This window comes from Electrophorus electricus, chromosome 1 (assembly GCF_013358815.1).
Source record: "Electrophorus electricus isolate fEleEle1 chromosome 1, fEleEle1.pri, whole genome shotgun sequence".
NCBI classification, from domain to species: domain Eukaryota; kingdom Metazoa; phylum Chordata; class Actinopteri; order Gymnotiformes; family Gymnotidae; genus Electrophorus; species Electrophorus electricus.
This window is the reverse complement of record NC_049535.1, coordinates 30,233,115-30,246,459: the sequence shown is the minus strand read 5'-3', so window position 1 is coordinate 30,246,459 and position 13,345 is coordinate 30,233,115. Positions and strand designations below refer to the sequence as shown.

General features: G+C 43.3%; 1 protein-coding gene across 2 annotated transcripts; it reads left to right on the top strand.

Annotated features, from left to right (window-relative positions):
* The first annotated feature begins 2,979 nt into the window (after positions 1 to 2,979).
* On the top strand, positions 2,980 to 10,360 carry cacng4b (calcium channel, voltage-dependent, gamma subunit 4b). Of its 2 annotated transcripts, XM_026997835.2 has the most exons (4): positions 2,980 to 3,475; positions 7,255 to 7,338; positions 7,475 to 7,615; positions 7,987 to 10,360. In XM_026997835.2, exons 1-4 carry the CDS (start codon positions 3,253 to 3,255, stop codon positions 8,505 to 8,507), a joined length of 969 nt encoding a protein of 322 aa, XP_026853636.1. In that variant the 5' UTR covers positions 2,980 to 3,252; the 3' UTR covers positions 8,508 to 10,360. The 2 variants fall into 2 exon arrangements, with proteins under 2 accessions (XP_026853636.1, XP_026853637.1); XM_026997836.2 differs by lacking the exon at positions 7,475 to 7,615.
* Positions 10,361 to 13,345: the final 2,985 nt, after the last annotated feature.

Below are 13,345 nucleotides of genomic sequence, written 5' to 3'. Positions count from 1 at the left end.
CAGTTTTCCTTGCTTGTGTTTTAGACCTGATTGTGAGTGATGTGTGCAGACCAGGATCAAGCATGTGATATGTGATAATTTGTTGAAAAGCACACACAAGCAGATGTGTGCTCTAAAGAGGAAGCATGTGTCTGCATCCACAGCCTTAATAGAAAAGATGAGATCTACAGTATTTAAATGAGCTCATATAAAATATGCATTGTCTAATGCTTTCATTCAGGAGGGGTGTAGGGGTTGTAGTGAGACAAATTTTTTAGGGCCAGCCATTTTAAACTACTTTCCCAAATTCCCAAAGCTCCGATGTAGTATGATTTCCTCCTGGAGCACTGATGATTTACCCTTGTGGTCTTGTCTTACTTGTAAGAAAGCAAAGATGCAATAAAACATAATAGCACATACCTCCTGCTATTAAACAAAAAAAAAAAAGAACGTGTGCAATATGCAACGTCAGTTGCCATGCGTTCTTTAGATAAGATGCCGATCAACAGTAGTATGTGAGTGCAATTCGCTAGAACAGGAGAGGTGGGTTACAGGCTTTCTTTTAGCATGTCGAGGGGGCCTGTGCTGGTACCGTTAATTCCGGACCTCCATCGGAAGGGAAGAGAAGCCTCATAAGGGGAAAGATGGATGCAAGTTGACAGCAGGGCACCGATCAGTGAATGGAAAGTTAACTATTGTACAGTACTGTCTCACAATGTTTTTTTCAGAAGACCTTTGGACTGCCATGCAGTCTGAACGATGACATGCTGAAAAGAATCTGGAGAGTATACGCCCACCCATAAGATAATGAGCAATTTGTGTGATAATATATGAGATACATGTTTTCTCCTGTTTAAAAATATATGACGTGTTTCATATAGCGTATTTGTCTTTAAAATATGACAGTATAAGGGGCATATAGGTCTGACCTTTGGGGTCTTCATCTAGCATGTCCACCAATAGCATTTTCCCTTTTCCAGCCTTATGCAATCTTGTGCAATATAACTGGTGGTAATTTGGGATGTCAAATGAAAGTGTTTTTTCACACCTTCTCCTCCTTTGCCACTGCAGCTGGAGCGTCTGCAACGTGTTATTGTGCTTCAAATTGCACACGCTATAAATTAATATATCCCAGAAGGCAGATGGGATTTTTTTTTTTAATGGTTAACTCCCTCTCGTAAAAGTATGAATGCACCTCGGATGATGCCAGCTCAGTGCTCACAGTTGCAGTGGTTATGGTATTTTAATGACTATTGAAGCTAGTCATTAAAGTACCACACAACCACCAAATACCATATTGTTACCTGTATTGTTACCTGTACTGTACAGGATTACTAGATTACTAGAACTGCACAACTATTAAAATACTAAACCATGTGCTCTAGTACTGTACAGAGCAACGGTTTTGCTATGCAAATTTAGCACGATGTCCATTAAGGAAGGGAAGACCAATCCTAACCTGAACACTTATGAGTTTGAATTTGAGTAGTTTTTGAATATATAACTACAGTAGAATTTTCATTCAAACCTACATGTAAGATCTCATCTAAAAATCCTAAGACACTCAATTTCTAAAGAAGTGTAGCATCTAATCAGACCCTGTGTAAGATTTTCATGGTCCATCTGTGCAAAAGCATCTCAGTAAAATGAGGTAGTATTTTATATTGTTAAACAGTCTCATCAACATTCATATGTTTTCTAAAATGGAGCAGAGAGCTAAATGTAAAATGCCTGCCAACCCTTTGTTCCTGTCCATCAGCCAGGGGTTGTGCTCCTCTACGCTCCCAGTGTGTGGAGGTGTTGCTGAAGCCGAGTGCTCCCTGTACTCCCAATCACACGTCCTCTATTGATCGGCCGAGCTGATAACAGTTTCCACAATGACCAGCAGGCAGAAGCTCAGTTGGGGGGGGTCAAGCCCCCTGCCTTTGGTCCACTATTGCACTATCCATCATCAATGTCGCCTGGTTAATGAATACCCTTGCTTAAATGTACCTTTAATGGTGTGCTGTGGTAAAAATGAGTCTCACTTGAGCAGTGACGTTTCAGTTGCGTGGCGCTGCTATGTTTGTGTGAAGATGGAAGCAAACAAACAAACAGGTTGGCACTGTACTGGTGCTCGAGACTGGTTAATAAACTAATCCACCTCTGAATTATGTTCTACTCCCAGGAGAGAGTGAGTGAACGGCTGCTCCGTGTGTCTGACACGACCAGATTAATCGTGTGATTCAATGGCTTGATACAGGCATGTATTCGATAAACAACTGAATTTTAATGCTTACCAATCAGAAGCTGCTTAATTGTTCTCCGGAGATCAGAGGCAGAGAATTCAAAGAAACAAATGATAACTGTAAACAGCTAATAATTTGTGTGGGTTATTTCCTAGATCAGTCCCTTAACTCATTGCTAATTTCCTGTAACTATAATGGTTTCATGGACACTTGGGAATTTAGATCTATGACTTTTTTTTGTTGGTAATAATGTCCATAATAATAATAATAATAATAATAAAATATTGAAATATATAATGAAAGATTCCATACTTGTGTCAACAAGAGAAACCCCAGTGTACATCTGTGAGCAATATAGCCCGCCTGTGTTTCATATTAAAAGTAATTAATATATGTAAGAACACTGCCATTCAACACAATTCAAAACAGATTGGCATATTCTGTATTTATACCCCAAATAGACTATCATCAAAGATTAAACTATTTCATGCTCTAAGGCTGGTAGCTTTTGCAGAATGAATTTGTGGGAGACAACCTCGATTCAGCACAGACATTAATATCCCCACTTCCCATCAATAGACCTAAAGAGCGTCTTCTTAAGATGTTTGTTTCCCATTGGTTAGTTTGACTGAAGGTGGGGTTTTAGACTGTGCCGTCAAAAAGCGATACCAATGAGCCCATCTGAGTTTGAAATCGAGAATTTGAAAGAGGAAAAATGACTATGCAATGCAAAAAAAAAAAAAAAAAAAAAAAAAAAAAAAATTAAAAAATAACTCACAATGATCAAAAATCGGTTTCCGCTGAGCCAGTCGGGCAGTGACATGTGGATGCGCCGCGCGCCTCACCTCCCTCAAGTTCGCTTTCGCTCTGAATGGGAACATTAACGGTGCTCCGAGCGCGCGCTACCTGAGGCTCAACCGCGGAAACAAAGGAGCGCGAGCGGCCGCTACAACGTGACCGTACCGGCCGCGCCGTGACGCGCGTCTTCCGTGCAAAAAAAAAAAATTAAAAAAAAAAAAAACCGTTCGGATTATTATGAGGCGCGATGGCTTGGTGTGACCGTGCGGTTCAAATGCTGCTGGCCACCGTGGGGGCTTTTGTGGCGTTTAGCCTCATGACCATCGCTGTCGGAACAGACTACTGGCTATATTCCCGGGCTTACATTTGCAATGCGACCAACATCACAACAGATGAGATTCAGTCACAACCCAAGAAAACTCGAGGCGATCTTACGCACTCCGGGCTCTGGAGAATCTGCTGTATAGAAGGTACTAAGTGGTTAGGTGTTTTGTTCTTCTTCTTTTTTTAATCCTAAGTAAAACAACAAAAAGGAAACTTGTACTGAAAACAATCGTTGTCAGATTCTTGCTCATTTTGACTTTGTTGTACATTACATGATCCGTGTTAACTGTCTGCATTCGAATCTTTTGTTCCCGGTTTGCACCTCGAAGTGAATCTTTACGCAAACAAAAAGGCGTTCTCTGGTTGCCAGTTGCTAGTAAGGCAAGCATAGGCTACAAAGCAGTTAATAATTTGTTGATAATTTGGTTTCTTTTAGTAGGATATGTTAACGTATGCAAACCCTCGCAGGACGATCAAGACAAATTCATTTTAGCATTTTACAATTGCAAAAAAAAATTACTATAAAATATACTAAGGAAGTCTTATGAAACTCGTAACGACTCAAGAAGTTAGCCGGCACACAACTTCAGCCTTCACGTGAGAGCTTAATACTCTCTCTCTCTCTCTCTCTCTCTCTCTCTCTCTCTCTCTCTCTCGCGAATATGAGGCTGCTGAATGGACTCCAAATCGTATGCAATCAAGAGTCTCCTCTTAAGTATCTGCCTTCATTCATGTCTTTATTGTATTTGATGCTGTTGCTTGGCAACAACATGTCTGAAATTGCTATGGTAACATGGCCAAGGTTTAAAAATAGATGAATCTGTTGCTTCTTGCCATTGTCCACCAAAAATGAGGCACATTCTACTTTTTTCGTTGCAACATGAGGTTGCTGACCCTCGGTCAGGTGGACCAGGTTCCGACGCATTATCTCATTCAAACGTGTATACAAAAGCCCTGTTCGATCACGAAAACATGCTATAGCTCTCGAAATCGCATTCTGTCAACAAACTAACGGAAAAACAACTGCTTGTGATGGTAGCGTCCATGTCATTATTTTTCCAATGAACCTGCTCCTTCCTTAACGGGGATTATGTCTGTCCTGTGCGCAAGCGATTAATCACGTCATTGTCTTTTTCAGGCCCAAGCGCTGAGAGGTTTTTGAACACGGTTTAAGGCGCTGTCCACTCCTCATGGTGCTGAAATGTTGAGCCAAGATTTTAAACAGGCCAGGAGTGACCCTAAGAGGGCATTTTATTAAGCTGGGTAATTTTGTATTTTCTTCAAGAATTTTAGGGAGACGTTTTTGCATTCAATCCAGTTAAAACATTATTTCAAATGCATGATATTTGTTCAAAGATAGGCTACGTAATTTACTAGCCAGCCCTACGTTTCAAGAGAACCCGCAATAGCTTGGCGATGCTCCAGCATTCTGTCTAATTTGTGCGACGTCACCAGAAGTGTTTATTTAACCCTTAAAGGTCACTGATCAACCAATAAAGTCCAACCAATAAAGTTCAATAAAGACCGCTACCGCTGGACAGATCGGAGTTGCTTTAGTTAAGTATGGATCTGAATCTTGAGCGTTTAGATATGTTTTCTCCTGGGGATATCATTCCTTTCGCAGGACTGCGGAGGTTTCGAGGGGGGTGTGCTGTCACTTCGCCATCCCCAGTGTGCGCCACACATCTGTAATTAAAATGCAGCACTGAAAGGCCACGCAGTCTCTAATTGGCCACTTGGCTTGTATTTTGCGAACATTATGCACTGAGTAAAGGAGCGATAACGAACTGGGCGCACCTGCCAGTCTCAATCCCTTTAACCCCTTGACTCCCTTTGCAAGACTCTATCAAGAGGCACGTACTGGTCATTCTCACCTCATTCTGGACCTATAATCCTAAACGCAAAGAGGATTCTAGTGTTCCTTTCATGCATGGTTATATTTTTATACACTATTCATGGACTTTGTCCTTTTATTGTATTATTTCTGCATGTTTTTTATTTTATTTTGTGGCATACCCATAATATTTAAGTTGTGGTGAATGCTGTTTGCTTTTTAAATAATCAAATACATAAATGATTAAATAAAATCAATCACTTAATCATGACACAGACTATGACTATGATATGATTGAGCAGGTGTTCACAGTATCTTAGTAAAGCCATGGTATACTAAACCAAAATGTTTTCTATTTGTTTCTTATGAGATAATAAATCACAATAATTTAAAGGAAAATGTAAAAAAATAAATCAATGATCACCTGCTGCCAAACATTCCATGTAAATAAATTTTTATAATTAGAAATAAATATATATATAAACTTCAAAGTGTTACCTGTGAGCAGTATGATGCAAAATGGTGACATGTTCATTTCATTCTAAGAAGCCAACGATTGCCTGTACTGCTTTAATTCACAATAACAGAAAAGTGTTGCCTCCTGGCAAGCTGAGGCAGTGCTGTGACAGCTGTATGCTGGCCTAGGATCAGTTTTGGCACTACATGTGTCAGGGGGAGGTGGGTTCAGAAGGGGTGGGGGTGGTGGATGGAGAACAGGGTGTTTCTGCCTGCTGTATTAAACCACAATGAAGATGTCAAAGGCATCCTTGGAGATGTTATGGAAATCAGATTTTTGGAGCAGCTCTGAGGTTGCCATGGAGAAGATGTGTTCAGCAGAGAGCATTGTTACCTCCAGGCAGGCCTGAGGGACCAGGCCATCGTTTTTGTCACATACACACATGCGTGTGGCACATACACGCACACACACACACACACACACACACACACACACACACACACACACACACACACACACACACACATACACCACACACTCCAGCACACAGCCCCCCTCTCGCTCTGATGAGTGTCTGTGTCAGTTAGGTGATGGGCTTTATATCTGCTAGATGAGCCTGGGCAGACCTCAGACACTGGGTTAATAACCACCACTCATAAATCAGCTGTCTGAACTTCTCTCAATCTGATCCCACTTCACATGCTATTCTCTCTAATACAGAAACAGAAATGAGGTAAACCATATGTCTGATGTTTCTTAGACTGCCCATGGTTGTGTGAGCAGCCCTTTTTATGACTGCTTGGAGAAATTATTCAAAACCATTTAGCTGGATTTAGCAGAATAAAGATGCAGGGTTTATATTGAGTCAGAAAGTTGATAGGAAACTTGACAATGTAAAAATTCATGAAAAGAGGGGTCTTAAAGGAGCACTCTGTTTTCTTCCTTTCTAGGCTGACATTAATTTAGTGCTTATAGCTTCAGAAATATGCTAATTAATCTAAATACTCTGGTATATTATTGGCAGGTTCATAGTCACATGGTTAATTCTGTATTGCGTCATTAAACAGGAAGAGGAAATTAAGTTCCATTTCATTAAGAATGCTACTGAAAACATTTATTTACTATCTATAGGACAGAGTCTCATTTATTTCTGCATTTTATCATTCTCTATATTTACAATCGTTCTTTAATCTTATACAAAGGTATGTCTATAAAAGCCTTTCACTTATTGTACAAGTCTTGCTATTAGAGGACAACTCTTAGAACCATCTAGAAATAGGCTTTTTTTTTTTTTTTTACAATGACTAGACGAGAAAACGTGGCCCACTTTCTGAGACCTATTTTATACTAATTAATTTGATGCCCCTTTTTAACCACCAGACCCAATTAATGGCACGCTGGGCCTCCGAAGCTGTGTCACAGGGTGCCGTCTATCTCCCAGTCCACCTCTAGCACTAGTGAGAGAGAGGAGAGGAGACAGACAAGAGAGAGGCCACCTCGTGTAGCTGATAAAGTGGATGTTTGTATTTTAACTACACAATTAACTTGAGATGGAGTCATTACACTGTGACTGATGTTTGACGACTGTCAGATCACTTCGTCATGGCTCTGATTTTGACTTGCTTAATTTCTAGGCCTCAACAAAGGGAGCTGTTACCGTATCAATCACTTTCCAGATGACAATGACTATGACACCGACAGCTCAGAGTACCTCTTACGTGAGTGACTTTCTCTCAAGAACTTTAGGTTTCAACACCGTGTCATTCCATCACGCTTTACATGCATGCTGTTCTGAGCTCTGGCATTTCAAGCTATTTGGCAGCTCCGCTGTCACCTGCTCCCGTGTGTGTTTAGGGATCGTTCGAGCCTCCAGTATGTTCCCCATCCTCAGTACAATTCTGCTTCTGCTGGGGGGGCTGTGTGTGGGCGTGGCACGCCTCTACAACAAGAGGAACACCATTCTACTCAGCGCAGGCATCATGTTCGTGGCAGCAGGTAAAAGGCTCATGCAGTGTTCAGGAATACCCTGCACAGCTAAAGCCCCGGTGCTGAATTAACACCTGCAGGCTCTATAGAAATCCGTCTGAAGACTAATGGAAACTGTGAGAGGTAAATCAACACTGGAGGTTGTAATTCAACACTCTAGTTGTTAATTCAAACCCGGGGTTTTTGCAAATCTCTGGCATTTTGGTTACAGGATATGACGTCGTACAAATAGCTTTTGTGTAATATTATTGAGTGGTGAAAGAATAAGAACTGAAATGAATATGTTCTTTCAAGCCAGTATGCCTTACTTTGGATAGGAATTTGTAAAGGTCTGCCATATTTTTTCTTATAAGTTACTATAATTCTGTTGAATACAACAGGTCTGAGCAACATCATCGGCATAATCGTCTACATCTCGAGCAATGCTGGTGACCCCAGCGACAAGCGTGACGAGGACAAGAAGAACCAGTACAACTATGGCTGGTCCTTCTACTTCGGCGCGCTCTCCTTCATCCTGGCGGAGGCTGTGGCCGTGCTGGCTGTAAACCTCTACATCGAGCGGAACAAGGAGGTACGCTTCAAGGCGCAGCGGGAATTCGTCAAGTCGGCCTCGTCCTCATCACCGTATTCGCGCATGCCCAGCTTCCGCTATCGGCGGCGTCGCTCACGCTCCAGCTCGCGCTCCACGGAGGCATCGCGCTCCGCCTCCCCGCTCGGCATGAAGGTAGGGGGCTCCGGGGCCCCGGGTGAGATCAACATGTACACGCTGACCAGGGACCCACTCAAGTCGGGGACGGACAGCTCCTACAGCCCAGAGCACGACCCTGGCTTCCTGCAGGTGCACAACTGCTTCCCCAAGGATGTGAATGACAGCATCAACAGGAGGACAACACCAGTATGAGAGAGCTCAGTGGCAGAAAGCTGGAGAAACACAGTGCCTCGGTCGTATGACATGGGAGCGCCACTGTGGCTGCAGGGCCTCACGGAGGCACTGCTTATCTGTGCTTATTATGACAGCCAAACTACCTAACAGCTCCTGACTTTGATGAAGGAACTCCAATGGTCTTGGAAGACAGTGTTTAACCCTTAAATGTCAGTGCTCAGCCAGTGTTTTGGTTCAGTGTGTATTCTTACAGTATTACTGGGAAAGGATCTGAGAGACTAGCTTGGCAGGTCTTTGTAGATCTATGTAGAACTTACGGAGATGTTCGGACAATACAACCTAGAATTATAAAATTCCTATGAACAAATCCACTTTGAAAGAACTTTTGTTGTCCTTATCATTCGTAGAAACAGTTTGGATCCCCTATCAGTACACACCATTTTAAACATGACTATCCATTTATAAAATGGTGCTAAAGGATCTAGTCTCTGAGCTCAAACCTTCCCCTATTGTGTATTTTGTACATATTTAAACCCTCTATGCCTTGAGTATGTCATATGTTTTTAGCCATTGCTGTCTTATCCTATTATGTGTGCCTGTCAGCTTATCAGTATGAACAGCTCTGGCTGACTTAAGCTGTAGGTACTGACTGCAGAGAATACTGTGCATGGTTTTTCTGCTATTGTGAAGCAAGAAATAACCTACAGATGCCTGAACCACAAAACAGTTATAGAATTAAGTGGTATTTCGGTTATGGAGAGAATCCAGCAGTTAGCACAAGCATAAAGCTTTAGTTTTGATCTTTCAGTTCCGATCATGTGTGATCAGTTGTTAATAGGACAGAAAAAATCACTATTGGTGTCTCCTATCATGAACGAATTGAAGACTGATGTTATTCCATTGCCATGGTTCTCACTTAGCACCAAGGACGTGCGCCTCTTCCTAATCAGTCAACAATCCGCCGAAATGTGGGTTACATCAAGAAGCTTTTCCCACCTCCACCCCTAAGCGAAGCTCCGCCTCCATACCCAACCACACCATGAACGTGCATGATGCCTGTGCTGCTCCCCTGTGCCGCTGGAGGGTCCGCGTGCAAACCTGGCGTCCCGCTGGGATGGCGACATCGTGCGCACCTCCAAATGAAGCGAGTGGGGTGCGGAAAAATGTCACACATCCAGAAATGAAAGAGCCCATCAGCACAGAAAAGCATTCCAAAGGTGCTGTCTGCTTGCTGATACCAATCTAGGACAAAGAAGAAGTAACGAGGACTGTCAGTCTCAAATCAGTGTGGCTGTCCATGTCTTAGTCCTCAAGCAGCACGCCAGCCAGCCACACACTGGCACTGTTTGTTTAAAGTAAAGCAGGGTCTCTGTGGTACCCCAAGGACAGACTTTTTCACTCTTGTTTACAAGTACACTGTTATCTGTATGGGAGAGAGAGTGATGTGAATTTTGGGACAAAGGCACATTGCTGAAGTCATTACTTCTTGAGCAAAGTGTCTCGCTTACGTGTATATAACTGAAATGTGTTGGGTTCCCTCAAAGCATATATAGCTGCATTCACTCAGTAAAACTGTTTTCACATGGGCTTAGAGCCATGCCTCAGTGTAGCATGGTAGGTAATCTTAGTTATCAGTTTTTTCTATGATCCATGGTGTGTGCTTTAGGTATAATTTACAGGTGTGGTGACATAACCACTAAGCCCATGCTTGTAACGCTCTACATCTCTCAAGAAAGACATTTTGCTCACCTTAGCTTCTCTTTATTTGCTGTTGTTGTTCTCAGTATTGCTCTCTCACCAACAATGTCACCATATTATTGCTCACTTGAATAAATTAAGTCAGGATGTGTACTGTCTGGCTCATGACTTTATGATGTTCTTTGGCCTCTGCACTGTTATATTCAGCAGCAACCTTCTCTTGCAAGGTACAAATGTGGTAACACAAGAGTTTGCTTTTGCAGGTAGGTAGTTAGTTAGTTAGTTAGTTAGGTAGGTAGGTAGGTAGGTAGGTTTATCGGTTTATCTGTTTATCTTTGCAATCCATTTATGAGTCAGTGGTAGCTCAGTGCTTACACACACTCAACTTGTAGTCAGACGTTTGCCAGTTCAAGCCCCACTACTGTTAAGTTGCCCCTGAGCAAGCCCTCAGTTGCTCAAGTGGTATTCAGACATAATTGTAATAAAAGTGTCAGCTAAATTCTATGAAGATAGATAAACAATTTTTATAGGCCTCACTACAGAGAGCAACTGAAATATGCTATTGCTGATATTATATAAAAGTGCATTAAAACTTGTGTTAATCAAAGACATTTAAAGTACACATGAAGAATATTATTTAAAAATTGGGGATTGAGGTATCTATTGAAGTCCAAGGTCATGGTGTTCTCCTGGAAAAGAATGGAATGCTCCCATCAGGTGAGAGGAGAAAACTTCCCTCTGTGGAGGAGTTGAAGTATCTCAGAATTTTGTTCAGGAGTGATAGAAAAAGGGAGCACAAGACAAACAGACTGGCTCAGTAGGCGCTATGCTGCAGCATCTGAACTGCTCTGTGGCGTTAAGGTTGGAGTTAGCCTGAAAGCAAAGCTCCCTGTGAACATCTCTCTTCTCACCTATGGTCATGAGATCCTCACCTATAGCCACGGGATACGGGTGGTGACCAAAAATCACAAATACAAGCAGAATGAATAAAATTCTCATCAGGGTTGCTGGACTTTCACTCCACAGAGCTCTGTAATCCAGGACGGCCTCGGAGCTGAGCCACTGCTCTTCAAGACTGCGAGGAGCTCAGCCAGGTGATAGGCTCCCACTACAGCTGGCCCAGGCATGACCCACTGCAAGGATGCCCAGAGGCCCTTTAGCCTTTTAGTGAGCAAAAATTTGTCCATAGTAATTAATACATTACAGAAGGCACTGGAATGGGGGGTGTCCAAGTCTGGACCTGGAGGGCTGGAGTCCTGCAAAGTTTAGTGATTGCTCTGCTTAGACACACCTAGTAAACCTGGCAATTAATTGATGAGGTGTGTTTAACTAATATTAGTTAATGTAGCACTGTGTCAAACCCTGTTCCAAGATTGCCAGTGACCAGTGTGGTTTGGTGATTGCATAAATAACGCACTTGATTCGACTCATCGATCAATTGCATGGTTTAGTAGGTGTGTCTGAGCAGAGCAATCACTAAACTTTGCAGGACACCAGCCCTCCAGGACAGAACTTGAACACCCCTGAGCTAGAACTTAATAATTATTCCATACTACGATCTTAAATCCTTAATCCTTTCGTTTCTGATTGAGAGGTCTGCTAGAAGGGTTGCTGCAGTTGGCCTTATTGTTTCATTTTTCAGTGCCATGTTTGTATTAATAGCCTGCAGTTTTTTTACTTTCACATTCCCACCCCATTTGATCTCAGTGGGGTTTCCCAGGTAAGCGATAAAGAAACATACAACTCATACAACTCTGTGTTTTAACAGTGGCTTCAGCGCTATTAATGTTTTCTCACTGTGTACTATCCAGGAAAAATGGGCTTTAGGCTTAACAGTTATTAATATTATTAAATGATGAAGCAAGCATACAGCATTTACAAATCTGTTAATCCATGTTAGAAACCAATAATGGCATGCTCCCTACACTCTAGACCACGTGGCATGGCTATATTTTTGTTGTAATCTGTGTGACAGCTCACCATGTGCTACCATGTGTTTGGTCTTTGTGTTGCCATGACCCCCTTGTTAGTTCATTATCTGTTACACTTGCCCTTTGTTACCTGGCTTGTTAGTGCATGTATTTAAACATTTGTGTCCACATGGTCCTTGTTGGTTGTTGTCCTGACTTTTGTTTTGAATTAAACATCTTTTTGGTTCGTCTTCTTGCGTCTGAGTCTCATCCCTTTCCCTTAGCGCTCCCTACGTCACAGAATGACAAACCCCCAAAGAGGTGCAGCGAGTCTTGTTGTCTGGACTGCCCGCGGGAGTGAAGTATCGGATGGGTCTCCCCAAGGACACTGAGCAAACATGTGAGAGGAAAAAGGCGCACTGCTCACCGGCTGGTCGATATACTAGACCAGCTGGTCGGGAGAGATATTACTGACTGGGGAGGAAGTCGAATAGCCTGCCTCTCTGAGGTTTTCCCTGCACTCCTGATGGGGTGTGAGGTGTCTGCCTTCTCCTGCTAATGTCCTTGCCTCAGGGCCCCTGACAGAGGAGCCGGATGCACCCAGCCAGAAGAAGAAAAAGCCGGAGCTTAGTCCTGCACCGGAATCCTCCTCAGCCTCCCTTCTTATGGATAGCTTCACCCTGAGCCTGGAGGAGGGAGATCACCCTGGAATTTCTTAGGCGGTCCTCAGGCTCCTGGGCTGGGCCTGCTGGGGACTGCCCAGGTCTCCTTGGACAACCACGTGGGTGGTCAGGCAGGCCCTGCAGGGAGCCTTAACATGGATCAGTCTAACCTTTTCTTGTGTTTCAGGTATGGGAGCCAATCAGGCAGCGGGCACACCTAAGGCCCCTGAGATGCCTCCTTAGTGGGCTCTTCTCTGCCATTGGGTCACTCCTTCCCAGCTCCATTGCACATGCACCCCCTGGCATGTGTATTGGAGCCAGGGACATGTTGAAGAGGCGCTCCACCAAGCATGGCCTGTGCCACAGCCTGAAGCGTTGCCCAGCATTTCAAAAGGCACACCTCTGACTCCTGCCTCGTCAGCACCTGAGAGAATGCTTTCTCCGGATCTGCCATGCACCCAGCCCACTCCACCTCCTAGCCAGCCACTGGAACCTTGCCCCTTTTCCCATCCCGGATGGGAATTTATCCTTCTGTCTCTCCTTTTGTGTCCCTTCCCGGCCCAGTCATGGTCTTTGTACTCAGCTC